The 14,294-nt window shown below is 39.8% G+C and overlaps 1 protein-coding gene across 5 annotated transcripts in view; it reads right to left on the bottom strand.

Moving 5' to 3' along the window:
• MPP7 (MAGUK p55 scaffold protein 7) overlaps nt 1-14,294 on the bottom strand; it is a 293,702-nt gene that overhangs the window by 155,720 nt on the left and 123,688 nt on the right. For 4 of the 5 annotated variants that reach the window (XM_054020780.1, XM_054020779.1, XM_054020778.1 and 1 more), the window contains one exon: nt 12,167-12,285. In XM_054020780.1, the coding sequence (XP_053876755.1) occupies nt 12,167-12,285 (119 nt within the window). The remainder of the gene's footprint in view (nt 1-12,166; nt 12,286-14,294) is intronic. The other variant, XM_054020782.1, reaches the window with a different exon arrangement.

Here is a 14,294-nt window from a genome sequence, read left to right on the forward strand (position 1 = left end):
TACACTTCAGCTATCTGACAAAAAAGAACCACAGGGAGAGAAAGAAGAATTGTTGGCTCCAAAGCTTCTTGCACATGGGAACAACAATTATTTAGCTTTAGACTCAAGTGGAGAGAAAAAAGAAAGCCCATCAGTAGAACCATCCACTAACCTGAAGCTAACATCAGGAAATGTCTGATTCAGGATTCTCTGAATGGAAATGCGTTTTCAAGTTAAAACAGATCTTCACAGTACCAATCCAGAAAGATGGATGCACCCAATAAACTGAGAAGTAAATGAAATTAACAATTGACTAAGGCCTGCTATCCTGTACCACAGAACAGATTATTTTATATCTTATGGACCAACTATATTTCTGGTGCTTAAATAATAAAATGTTTGCCTGTATTACATCTGGGAGTCAGCACACCAGGTTTCTCTTCTCAGCTCTGTCACTGACTTGTTTTATGATCTTGGGCAAGTCATTTAACCTCTGTTCCTCAATTTCCCCATGTGCAAATTGGAGTTACTTACATATTTTTAATCTATCCAAGGTACTTATATGGCCTCCATTACTGCAGTATTGAAGCACCTAATAATCTTTTGCATAGTTATCCTCATAGCATCCCTGTAAGGTAGGGAAGGACTACTATCCCCATTTTATAGATGGGGAACTGAGGCCCAAGGACAAAAAGGAAGTCTGTGGTGGAGTATAGAATTAATCCCAGGTCTCCAAAGACTCAGGCTAGAGCCCTAGCCACTGGATCATCCTCTCTCTCCTACACTTTTATGAAGTGTTTGGAGAGCTATAATTGAAAACGTCTATAAGGAAGCTTCTCATCATCCATTTTCACATGCTTAACTTCTTGAAATATTCACTTTTGGGGTTAAAATTTGCAATGCCTAGAGTCCACCCCAAAATTTATTTAAAATTTTATTTTAGGAAAGCCTGAGCAAAATCCCTTCAGCCATTATGAATTATGAGAGAACGGAAACTGCAATTTTTAGAAGTAGGTGGAAAACTGTCTTCCAAAACCACAAAAATCTGAGATTTCAAAAACTGCACCCACCTCAAACTGGGCAAAGTCAAAATCTCAAAATATCCCATTTTTTGACCATTTTGAATTTGTATTTCTAAATGAAAAATTAGTCAAATCTGACCCTTCCCCGCAAAAACCTTCAGTATCAACAAACCAACATTTGCCAACTTAAAAAGTTAAAAAAAAAAAAAAATCCTGACCTGCCCCATCACTTCTGTTTGTTAATAATTACAGCTTTAAAAAAATGATCATCGGAATAATAAGCACACAGAACTGAAGTGTGAAAAATAAAAAAATAGCATGGGGTCTTGTCCCTGGGGAATAGTTCCTTTGGATTGGAAAAAAAATGGGTTTGAGTTAAGAAAGACAGGAAAAATTTAAATTGGCAAATGATAGTATTGTATGAAATTCATTCATGCCCAGAGAGATTTCTGTTTAGGCAGATTTAAGTGGTGTGTAGGCTTCTGTACAAGGATGATTTTCACTCATATTCCACTAAATCAGGAACTGTGCACTTAGATGCAATACACATGCTGCAGCACAGTTCAGGAAGCACACACTTTAAGCTGCATCAATATGGACACTTGTATTCTTTATTATTCTCTCTCCATTTTTAGCCTGCTCAGAACTCACTAACAAAATTCTACTGGACAATAATTGTAGGGAATGTCTCAATATTTTCCTACCTGGGAGTGTCTCTGACTCACAAGTAAACTAATCCATATCAGACCAGTAAAAAGGAGTCAGAATCTTTTCTACCCAGAGTAATGCATGTTTGTGCATCTTTGAATGGCTCATTCTCAAGCATTTTAAACAAGTTTAACTTCAGAAAGATTTCACTTTAGAAAACAGAAGCTCAGGATGGCATTTTTTTAAAAGCAATCACTCTAGCTAAAGGAAAATCATAGAATATCAGGGCCCCTGCTCAAAGCAGGACCCATCCCCAGACAGATTTTTGCCCCAGATCCCTAAATGGACCCCTCAAGGATTGAACTCATAGCCCTGGGTTTAACAAGCCAATGCTCAAACCACTGAGCTATTCCTCCCCCTATAAATATTCCTCCCCCTATAAATAGCCCCCTGAAGGACTGAACTCACAACCCTGGGTTTGGTAGGCCAATGCTCCAACCACTGAGCTATCTACTTCAGTTTAAGTAAACACCACCACAATACCTTTAGTAGGGAAAGAAAAACTGAATGTGATCATTGACTTGTGCATTACCTTCTAATTACTGCATACATTTTGTCACTAGGCTGGCATTTTGCCTCCTTTGAAACAATGAAACTGCAGAACTATTTGTCCCAGAAGATAGCAGATTTACTTTTCTATCTGTTACATTTTGGCTGGATTACTGATATTCTTTGGAGGTCTCCCAGAAGAAACTGTAAATAGATTACAACTGCTCCCAAAAAATGCCCGTCTGGATTTTAACCTAAACCAAAGAGTCTTCTCACAGTCCACCGTACTGAGGATTAATTCACAAGTTTCAAGTAAATAGCCAATAAACCAACTTTTCACACCTCTGATTTGATGCATTTATCTGGCTGAACATACTTCACCTCTTCATTTTGCTTTTCACAAGTTTGTTTGTACACCTCTACCCCGATATAATGTGGCCCGATATAACACGGGTTCGCATACAACGCGGTAAAGCTCTGACACGCTGCTCTGAGCAATGTGTTAAGGGTGCTGGGCTGGGGCCAAGGGATTGGATAAGGGGCAGAGGGTCTCGGGGGCAGTCAGGGGCTCCCCCTGCAGGGTCTAGTAGGCAGTAGCTGTGGGGGGAGGGGCAGAGGGTCTCAGTGGCAGTCAGGGGATCCCCCCGCAGGGTCTAGTAGGCAGTAGCTGTGGGGGGAGCCTGAACTCCCAGAGCGGCCCGGGGGATTAGCGGGGGGCCGGGAGCAGCCCGCTCAGCTTCCCTTGCCCCTGTCCCAGCCGTGTCGCTTGGGGGAGGGAGCTTGGGGGAAGGGATCCCCCCACACTCATCGGCAGTGGGAAGCGGAGCAGCCCGGCCCCAGCCCGCTCCACTCCCACCTCCCAGCTGTGGCGCTACGCTTCTTGCTGCAGGTGAGTGCAGGACCTTTCCCCAACACATGCCATACAAATGGTATGATGGAGAGGTATATGAGAGTGACGCTTCCCCCAGGGTCATGAGGCACTTTGCTATCACCTGTCTTTAGCATGAGGAAGCATTGTCTGTGCATGCTGTGGGTCAGCTCCCCAACTTCCTGGGCCACAAGCAACATAGGCACTCCCCTCTAGGCCTTGAGGCTTCACTGTTACCCTACAGGCTAGCAAGTGGCCCACCCCAACTCCAGAGCCCTCAGTGTCTCCCTGGAGCGTCCAGTCCTTGATCTACTGGACACCTGCAATATTCACAGATTCAGTACTTCTAAAGAAACAGTTTACAAGTTCCATCGAAGATCACTGCTCCGCTTAACACACAACATTTAGGCCTGGTCTACACCAAAAAGTTAGGTTGACTGAGCAGTGTAGTTAAGCTGAGATAAACCCCCAGTGTGGACAGTCCCAGGTCGACGGAAGAATTCTTTAGCTGCCACCTCTGGGGGAGGTGGATTACCTGCCGACAGGAGAACCCCTCCCATTGGCATAGGTAGTGTCTACACTGAAGCGCTACAGCAGCATAGTTGCAGGGCTGAAGACCTGCCACTGTAGCGTTTCAAGTGTAGATAAGCCATTAAATATGTTTATAGTGAAATCAAGTATAAATTTATTTAACAAAGCATAGAGATTCCAGTAGTAGCAATTAGATGTATTGGAAATAAATGGTTACATATAAAATAAAATCAAAATAATCATTCCACAGCCTTGACTTAATTAACAAGACTCTCTCTGTATCTAATAAAGCATTGCTTATCCAAAAATCCCTGCAGGCTTTACAGCCAGGTTGGCTATGACCCTTCTTCCATGAGACAAGCATGCTGTGCATTTGGCTCCTAGGTGAAGGAATCTGTGCATTTCTTTGCACCCCAATATACTAGAACAATCCATTGTCTTTATTCATAAGCATGGCACCCCCCTTCCCCCCAAATGTTTGTTTCATCCTGTAGATTTTCTTTCTTGTAGATTTTATAATCTTTTATTTAGCCTCTGGCTTAATATGCAAATAGGCACACACTGTGAGGCATACAATACACAATGCACAAATGGCCAGACAGGGAGATACGAGTCTGTTGCCTCTTGCCTGAAAGGAACCTTTCTGAGGTGTGTCACCTCCTGGTGACCTACCTTAACTCCAAGATCTTAAGAACATAATTTTTACTATCGATACATAACTCCTTAAATATTCTCCATGTAGACATTTCACAATGATTATGATGATCAGTTGGCTACTGGCTCTGGGTGGAGCTCTCACGCTGCCCTTTGGTGAACTACTATGCAAATATTCGACTCAGGGGATCCCTATAAAACCCTATGCATCCCTTGCTCCCTCTGCCAGCTGGCATGAAGAGTTCCCTGGTTCATAACAAGATTTTAAACGTCAAGTACTATTTTCCTCCTAGAACCTCTGAAAAAAAACAAACTTACTGAGTCTTCTATTAAAGATGGATACCATGTCCTCAACTCAAAAAAGTTCCATCCCCCAAAAATAGTACAATTTCAAAAATTCTGATTTCTCAAGAAAAATACAAATACAAGTTTTTAAAAATACAACAAACAAGAATTTAACATGAATACAATTGATAGAAATCAGGACAAAGGCATACAAACATATAATCTACTGCTTCATGCATGACCATAAGGTAAGTGTGCATTACTTATAATTATAATGTAAAAATTATTTTAGTAGTGACATCACAACTGCATTATGCATTCATGTGGCACCAACTTTAGTGTATCTTTCTTCAGTTTGCCACAAATATGTTATTTTCTCCACCAGAACCGCGTTTGACAGTTCAACTCTTCTGAATAAATTGAAGGTGACACAGATTAATAAATTGTAAAAATCCAGGGAAAGATCTTCAAAGGCACAAGTGACAGGAGCCTAATCCCACAAAGCTAGTATAGATCTTTATACAACATGGTGTGAACATGCAATGCAGAATTAAGACTGATACATCACAGGAATCATCTGACCTTACTGAACTATTCAGACCTTTTGACAACTTCAAGACGATATTCTATATATTGAATATTTTTAAAGAAACAAAGATGTGCACATACCACACACACACAAACATTAGATGCAACAACTCTGCCTTCAATCATCAAAGAAGGGTGATTACCTATTACAACTAATACCTGAAGAGCTGATTTTATTATTTTTAATTTAGGTTTGAAATTGTAACCCATTTTATTGTTTTTTTAATTTTGAGGACTAAGCAAACCCCTCCTCTTACCCCCCCCCAAAAAACCCACAACAAAACAAAAAACCCTCTAATTAAACTACTAGACTTCTAAAGCCAGTGCAAAAGTGGTTACAGGAGATCAACACATGTACATCATCCAACTAGCAGCCAGAATGTGAAATCTATAAGTAAATTCTCACTCACATCTGCTGGATGCCTGTTGCTTTCCTCCTCATGTTTCCATGGAAATGATGTCAGACTGGACAGGATAAAGATTCTATACTATCTTCTATAAACCTTCAATTACTTTATTTTGACTGATCTGATCACTGTTTCCATGGAAATTTAAGCATAAAGGTAGCCAATAGCCTCCAGGTCCTCCTCAGTTTGCAGCCAGCATATGAAATCTCCAAGCGAATTGTGCCACTCTCTAAAAAATCACGTACATTGGCTATAAAAGTTTGCAGTACTTTAAATTTAAAGAAACTTACGTAAAAATACAGAAAACATATTTTGCATACCACCTTTGCTGGGTGTAATACTCTTAAGGAAGGCAAAATTAACTATCTGAATGTATTTTTATCTGAAAGTTTATTCCTAAAATGCCACAAAGTCTGCACTTTTGTCAGCCATGAGGAGTCCTCCTTTCTAGATGTCCATTTAATAAGTAGTTTTTTACCTTAACGTAAGCAGGAAGAGTGCTATAAAAGTCAACGTTACATTTAGATGTTGGAATCAGACCATATCATATCAATATTTTACACCAAGAGAAGAGTCAAATTCCACTGCATCTCTCTGTGTTTTAAAAAACTACATAAAAAGAGAATTTCTAGAATTAACTTAACCTCAACCTTCCAAAAAAAAAGATGGTGCCCACAATTGTAAAGAAATCAGGAGTTATACCAAAGAATGACAAAAGTCTTAATTTCCTCCGCTAGTAAAGTAACTGTCCTGATCAACTAGAACACATTTTAATATTCCTTTATATGGTCTAAGTTAGAGTACCACCAAGCTTACATCTCTCTATAGAATTTCAGTTCTCTGAAGAGCTGAAAACACCAACAAGATTTATAGGCCAGGTTGTGCGGCACCTCTTTAGATATCTCTGACTCGCCAAAATAATTCACTGAACAGTAAAGGGAAAAAAAGAGACACTTTGACAAAGGTAAACATTTCATAGACTTACGCGGCTTTAGATTTAAGAGATACACTTCAATTACCCATCAAATTTTTGTCTATGACTTTTCATATATCGATATTAAGAAGTTTAACTGCAGTAAAACGCTCTCCCCTGTTCTGTAAAACCGACCACATGTGTATATTGTTTGGACAGTCTGCATTACAGAAGTAACAGCTTTCCTCTGGAACTTCAGAATTTATGTCTTCAGTAAGTTTTGCATGCTTTCTATGCTTGAAAAATGTAAACTATCACGTAAGAAGCAAGCTTGCCTGCTTCCCCTACAGAGCATGCTGAACAATTACCTTTCATTGGCCATAGATTGTTACCAGCTGCTGCCATCTACCTCATTCACACCTCCCTCTACATATGGCCAGGTGGTATATGCTTACACTCACATGGTCTGGCTTCCTTCCCTTCCCTTCTCCCCCCATGCCAAAGCAAATAGCATTTCAGACAATTAACAACCTGCCCCAAAGGATTTGCTGTGAGCATATAGAAACATGGCCTACTTCCCTCACATGGGAGGCATAATTTACTAAGATTCTTTACAGCCAGCTGGTATCTCAAGAAACTCTGACTATACCTCACTGCAGAAAGGCCTATCATGATCCATGGAGTGTTCACTAATTATTTTATTTTGTAACAGCCTTACTACAATAGCCTTTTCTAGACTGTTCTAATATTATTCTAATATTATTTTTCCTAAACATTTCCTTTATTTTTCTCTGTAAAGATAAAAAAGTAACAGCAGCCTTGAGCTTTCTCAGTTTCTATCTCATGGAATCTGTAAATGTACAGCTTGAAAATCTCTGGAAATCTCACAATGACAACTCCTTCAATAACCCAGTCTTTGGTGCTCCAATACCAGTGCTATTCCAATGTTTCAATTTCCAGAATAAACACTTGACTGCACGCATACACCCAAGAAACGGCATTATGTATTTTGGTTAACATAACATTCAAAGATGAATTTACCAGTACACCTTTTCCTCGTTCATTCTATTGCAGTATTTAGAAAAATCTGATGTTAACCATTTCTTTCTCAAAGAAGGAGATACGAATTTTAAGGGCATTTAAAGGTAATGCATGAATTGCTAGAAGCCCAGTACTTAGCCTTTTCAAACATACTTTGCTCCAATCATAAATAGGGATGCTTAAGACTATGGAGGTGGTGAAGGGCTCACTCCGAGCCAAGTTGGCAAATTGAAAAGAACAGAAGAATTTGCATTAAGTCCAAATGAAAATATTCTGTAATTGATACTCTTTAATTCTTTAAAGAACGGTAACACTGGAATTGTTCACATCCCTTTTCTCCTCTTCCTCTCCCCCCTTCCTCCCCGCCCAAGTTCTCTAACCAGTCTATGAGGCTGTACTATTTTGGGCTGTGACCATCTAAGTACTTTAATAATCTTGGAGATCATCTCTTCACTATGCTTTGCTACAAGTCTATACACAAACACTGGGACTTATGCTTTCTCCACCATGCAGAAATCATAAGATGAAGGCCTCTAGTAGAACTTAAGTGAGTCATGTAATGAAATGAGGAAGAAATCAGCTGAGTGAAGCAGACAAAGACGAACTTCAAACACTCACTTTTCAGAGAGTCAATTTTGTCTTCCAAAACTACCAACAATAGTTGTGGGCTTTCTCTGCTCTATACTTTGCAAACTAAAATCAAACTGACTGATTCCTGGTCTGAGAGAAAGAGGAAAGAATGAATGATTGCATAAGTTTTTGCTGGTTTTACTTACTACAACAGGAATGTACTATAGGGAACAATCCAGCATTTGCAGGGGATGGACTGGATGATCTAATACAACTTTTCCATCTCTAACCTTTTAAAGCTGGTCCAAGTTCACAGAAAGGATATTTCTATCCAATAGAACTGAATGAAGAGAGATCCAAAAAAGAAAACCAGTGTAGCAAATCGTACACACTAGCATAACATTCTTACATAAAATGCTGTAATTATATATGTACACATGAAACACTTGTAGACAAAGTAGCAGATCATTTTTAAAATTAATTTTTTTCTATTTATTGCAGCTTTTTAAGCTGTCTGGCCTTTAGAAAACAAGCCGTCTGACCAGTTTGCAGCCTGAAGAATAGCTTCTACAAATTGCTGCTTGTACATTACCACTAATAACGAATACTAGCCAGAGCAAGCTTGTCTCCTAAAAAATGAGCTTTGTCCCTAAATGAGGAGCTCTGTCCACCTCGTGTACAGAATGACTAGGATCAAGTTACTATTAATTCAAAATGCTTTTTCCTCCAACTTCCTTCTTCTCTTTGTGTAGATTTAAAAGAAAAGCCACATCAGTACTGAAACACTATTTGGCCCTAAGCTACAGTGCATCCTTCTGCTTTAAAATATCAGCCTTCCTCCCACTGCCTACCTGATTGCACTGACTAGATCGGGGTGGGCCCGAGGGCCACATCTGGGTATGGAAATTGTATGGCAGGCCATGAATGTTCACAAAATTGGGGGTCGGGGTGTGGGAGGGGTGAGGGCTCCGTTTGGGGGTGTGGGCTCTGGGGTGGGGCCAGAAATGAGGAGTTCAGGGTACGGGAGGTGGCTCCGGGGTGGGACCGAGGGGTTCGGGCAGGAGCGGGATCAGGGCTGGGGAGGGGGTTGGGGCACGGGAGAAGGTCAGGGGTGCAGGTTCCAGGCAGCGCTTACCTCAAGCAGTTCCCAGAAGCAGTGGCATATCCTCCCTCTGACTCCTATGCGAACAGGCGGCTCTGTGCGCTGCCCCGTCCACAGGTGGTTCCTGGCTAATGGGAGCTGCAGGGGTGCTGTCTGAGGCAGGGGCAGCATGCGGAGCCCCCCAGCTTCCCCCTACGCATAGGAGCCGAATGGGGGACATGCCGCTGCTTCTGGGAGCTGCGCAGAGCCACAGCACACGCGGAATGGGGCAAGCCCCCAATCCCGCTACCCAGCTGGAGCACTGGAGTGGGACACCCTGCTCTCCAGCGGGAACTCGAGGGCTGGATTAAAATGTCTGATGGGCTGGATGCGGCCCGCAGGCCATAGTTTGCCCACCTCTGGACTAGATGATTACAATGGTCCTTCTTTTGGCCTAAAAAAAAAAATCTAGGAAACACAATTTTCCAAATGGAATTAATATATAAGAGGAAGTGTGTGATTTGAGGGATCAAGAATGAAATCTACCTTGAGTTTACCTTGGAAAGGCTGAGCATACAGTAGAATCTCTATACTTCAATGTGACTACTCAAATGTATGAAATTACACATGCACCTAATTTTTGGAAGGATCAGAGTCTAAGGGTGTATCTCCACTGGAATAAAAGATTCATGGCACAGCCACAGCTGGCCCAGGTCAGCAGACTCGGGTTCACAAGGCTAAAAATTGCTGTGTACACGTTCAGGCTTGGGCTGGAGCCCAAGCTCTGGGACCCTCCCCCCCTCACAGGGTCCTAGAGCTTAGGCTCCAGCCTGAGTGTGAATATCTATACAGCAATTTTACAGCCCCACAGCCCACGCCCATGAGCCTGAGTCAGCTAACCCAGGCCAGCCATGAGTGTTTAATTGCTGTGTACATGTACCTTAAGAGAGAACTCATTAATACCCAATTTCATCTCTGGATTAGTTTAGTTAATAACACATTATTGCAGAACCAAACTGGGAACAACCACCAGTGAACAACTCATACCTTTTTAGTGATCCTATTGAGGTGAAATGAAATCCACAGTGGCTAGAAAGGTCAGTGGGGCACAGGGGTGAAGCCCATAGGACAACTGAGAATGATAATTGAATACTGTTCCTTCTAGTTTGTTGCTGTTATTGATCTCTTACCAGAGAAGACTAAGATATGTAAAGAGTCCTTTGATAATCTGAAAATAATTCTGATCAAATATTGACAAAAAGGTTCTGTTCATTTTTGAGTAAAAAGTAATTCTTTTAAGCCTTGATTTCCAAATTATTACCATTAGAAGACCATCTGCCTGTCTCCCCAAAACAAGTTATCTCAGTACTTATAAAATTATAACTTGCAATAAAGATCCCTTTTTCCTTGGCTTGTACTGTAACACTCAGAAATTACACTGTAAAATCAACAAATTAATTTGAAAACACTGCAGTCTCCTTTTCATATCTAGCATTAGCAGCTGTTATGATATTTGATTTTTTTCCACAAAAAATCCTAGCACCTAGAGACCTGTGATTATGTAGGAATCTTTGCTTTCCAAAAAAAAAAAAAAAAAAAAGAAGTTTCCATCTCACATGGTCGTAGAGTGAAGCTTGAAAGTGTGAGTTCAAGCATACCTCATGGCCTCAAAAAACAAAAAAACGCCTTAAAATTTGTTTTTAACAGAATAATGATTTTTAAGCCAGACTCAGTTGTTGGGGCCTGACTCATGATTTTTGAATGCTGATTTCTGAACCATTTGTATAATGGGATGACAGAAGTTACTTTTACTGCTTATGTTCAATTACCATCCAGTAGCGATTTTTCATAGTAACTATTTGTCCGACTTAAGCTTGTACTACTTTTGGAGGTCATCCTACTTTTATCAAGTTTCATTACCTCCCTCTACCCTTTCAGGTTACAGCAGCTAAGCTAACAGCTGCACCACGTCCATGAACTCAGGATAGGCAAATTTGTGTCTGTGGTAACTGTTTCCACATCAATAAGCCAAATACAGAACATATTAGGTCACACCTTTGAGGACTGCTATAAAATAAGTATTAATTCATTGTTACTATAAAGGATTTAAGAACAATGCTACCCATAGAGATTTCCTCAATTATGCTTAAAATACTATCAGAGGGACAATACACTGAGTGGTACTACAGATTGACAACTGTTACAAATTTTGCTGAATTATGAGCACTTGTGGTGTAGATTGCTACTCCTCCTACTGATTCAGCTGAGACTTCAGAATTTTCTTTCAATTTGAGTTATCCCTATATTAGAGGTTCAAGACATACCATACTGTAGGCATGGTACATTTCTAACAAGCTCATTGGTCTTATTTTACTGCTTTAAGCTGTCTGAGCATTATTTAGATTGTTTTGCATACTTCCATGGCATGCTTTGATTTCTGGTTGTTGATCATTTTCACAGAAGGACACTTTACTGCAGTATTCTTCCAAACCTACTTTACAGTCATGCTTTAGTTCAATATATTTATATGCAAAACACAATTTCCAGTGCAGGCAAGCCAACAAACAGAACAGCTTACTAGAATTTCAGTTTACTTTGTTAAAGGAAATTATTTTAAATTAATGTGGCTACTGAACTGTTGCCACACTTGACCTCAGAAAACATATTCCTTCTAATTTTTGCTGTGAACATTTATTTATTTAAGCTAAACTCCAGGTCTTGAATGTTGACCATAAAGACATCTCAGATTTCCTGCTACTATTTAGTATTCTCTCTTTCTAAACAAGGGCAAACAACATACGTTTGCTGCATTAGTGTATACTGCCAGAACATCACTATTAAATGAAATCATCGATGTATTTTTGGTAGAATCTTATTTAACAACTTCCACCCCTGACAGAAGCAGAGTTAGTTGAAACAAGGCGGTTTTGTTTTCGCTGAGCAGCAGTTCGATCACTGGTTTCTAGATGGCACTCAAAACATTTTTCCATATGCTCTTCTCAAAGAGAATCTGACTTAAATGTGGTTTACCTTTACCAGTGAATGAAGGCTTTTTTCACCAAACATATCCCAGAGGAAGGTCAGGTCTTCCTGGCTGTCTACATGTGGCTGCAGCTGGGCTGGCAATGCAGCCAGCAGCTCATACAGACCTATAAAATGAAAATAAAACACAAAGTGTAATCTAAGGGTGATCTCATTAATTTCACTTAACAGTTCTGTGTAATTGGCTGCCTGCAGCATGTCATTTTAACTGGATAGGGAGTCTGGAGTATCCAGCAAAACCTAAACTTAAAGAATCAAAGGGAACATTTTTTAAAATTACTAGGAAGCAGATATTACCACTGTACTTTTTACCTTGTCACAGTGTCAAGCTTTTATATCCATATATATTTACATAAGACTATACAGAAAATTCATAAAGATTTTTGAAGAAGGACAAATCCTGAAAAAAAAATACATTCTTGTGCTTAATCGTTATTCCATTACCCTTGATGTTAGCCAAAGAGTGAAATGAGTCATGAATAGGAAAAACTTCCTTAAAAGAACAGAAACTGGAAAGGGTGGTCCATTAAAAAGAGTTCATGGTTTCTCTAAATATTTCTTGCTAATATATTGTTTAATACATTTTTTATCCTGCTTCCAGCAGAGATTTACAGCAAGACAAAAGAAACTGCATTGTTAGTTATGGAGTAGCCAGATCTTTAGTATACCAACACATGCGTTCATAAGCTACATTTTTAAGTTTTTAGGTATGCAACATTTATCCAAGATTCTCTAAAAGTGTTAAAGTAACTGCTGCTCCCAGTGGCACACCTCTCTAACAGTCTCCCAGGGGCAGACAGTAGCGCAGTGTTCCACAGTAGCATACAGCATAAACTATCCATCATGCACACAGACCATCAAGCTGCTGTCCAAGAAATGTAGCAACAGTGCTTGCAGCAGCGCTCTTTAGGGAGGTAACCTGGCATGAGTTGATATCAATTCATAGCACATGCTTAATTTTCCAGTGGGATTACTTGGGGTAAAAAGGACAAAATGCCTTTTTCTCCTGTCTGCTGTCTACAAAAACACCAATAACCTCCTGGGATTCACTATACATGATCCTGGTATTATTTTTAGGCTGAGTAAGTGCTGCTGTTCCTCACAAGGACAGCTTTACAAGATATTTAACTAGTAAAGCACATTATGGTAAATTATAGGTTGCCTATCACTATTATGCCTATTATCTCCCAAAAACATAAGATTTAAATATTTTATTAATCTGCATTGTTTCACAACCTTTTAAGGCATCATTTGTCCCTTCTAAAATTAAATATAGCACCTTTGGGATCTGATTATTTAACATTTCTCTCTCTTTTTGTTGGCTTTGAGTACCGTATTGTGGAAAAAATGTTCCTTCCAGTTACATTCTTTTCTGTGGTCCAAATGTTTTTGGTGGTTGACATTCATTTCTCTCAAAATCTTGCTTTTATTTAAATCTGTTCTTGTTTATGCTTCAGAAATACTATAAAAAGAGGATATAACTCAAACCACTACAATTTTGCACGGATATAAAAAATACAGAGCCTTAGCCAACTACAGCCTAGTAGTTGTACTAACACCCTAAGATCACAAGTTCAAAATAGGACGCTTGGCTCTTAGTCTCTGGATTAATAGAAATTAGGCACCTGGTGTAAATGGATATGTGCAGCACTGTGTGGTTTAAACATAAACTTGGCTGTTATTTAAGCATATTCACAAAAGTTTGATAGGGAGTCACAGTAGTTATCAGCTGCACAAAGTTACATTCATCATTCTGACTAGGGAAACAAGTGCTTGATAAAAGGAAAATTTAAAATTGGAAAAGTGAAAATTTAATTAAGCACTGACTGACTTCTTATTGAAGACTAAGATTTCCTACATACACGGATTTATAGAGTTTTGGTTTTGCACACTTAATTCTCCAGCCAATTGTGTTATTACAATAGCATGTATCCTTCACAATAAACTAAGGCTAAGTTTACACTGCACTTTCATTGCCCAAGGGCCTATTGAACAAACAAAGTTTTAACAATGAAAAGCGCTGGCGTGGACAGTGCTTTGTCGGTGGTAGGTGCTCTCCCACTGACGAATCTACCGCCCCTTCTTGGGGGTGGTTTTATTTTGTTGTCAGGAGAGC

Source organism: Malaclemys terrapin, chromosome 2, assembly GCF_027887155.1.
Source record: "Malaclemys terrapin pileata isolate rMalTer1 chromosome 2, rMalTer1.hap1, whole genome shotgun sequence".
In the NCBI taxonomy this organism is placed as follows: Eukaryota; Metazoa; Chordata; order Testudines; family Emydidae; genus Malaclemys; species Malaclemys terrapin.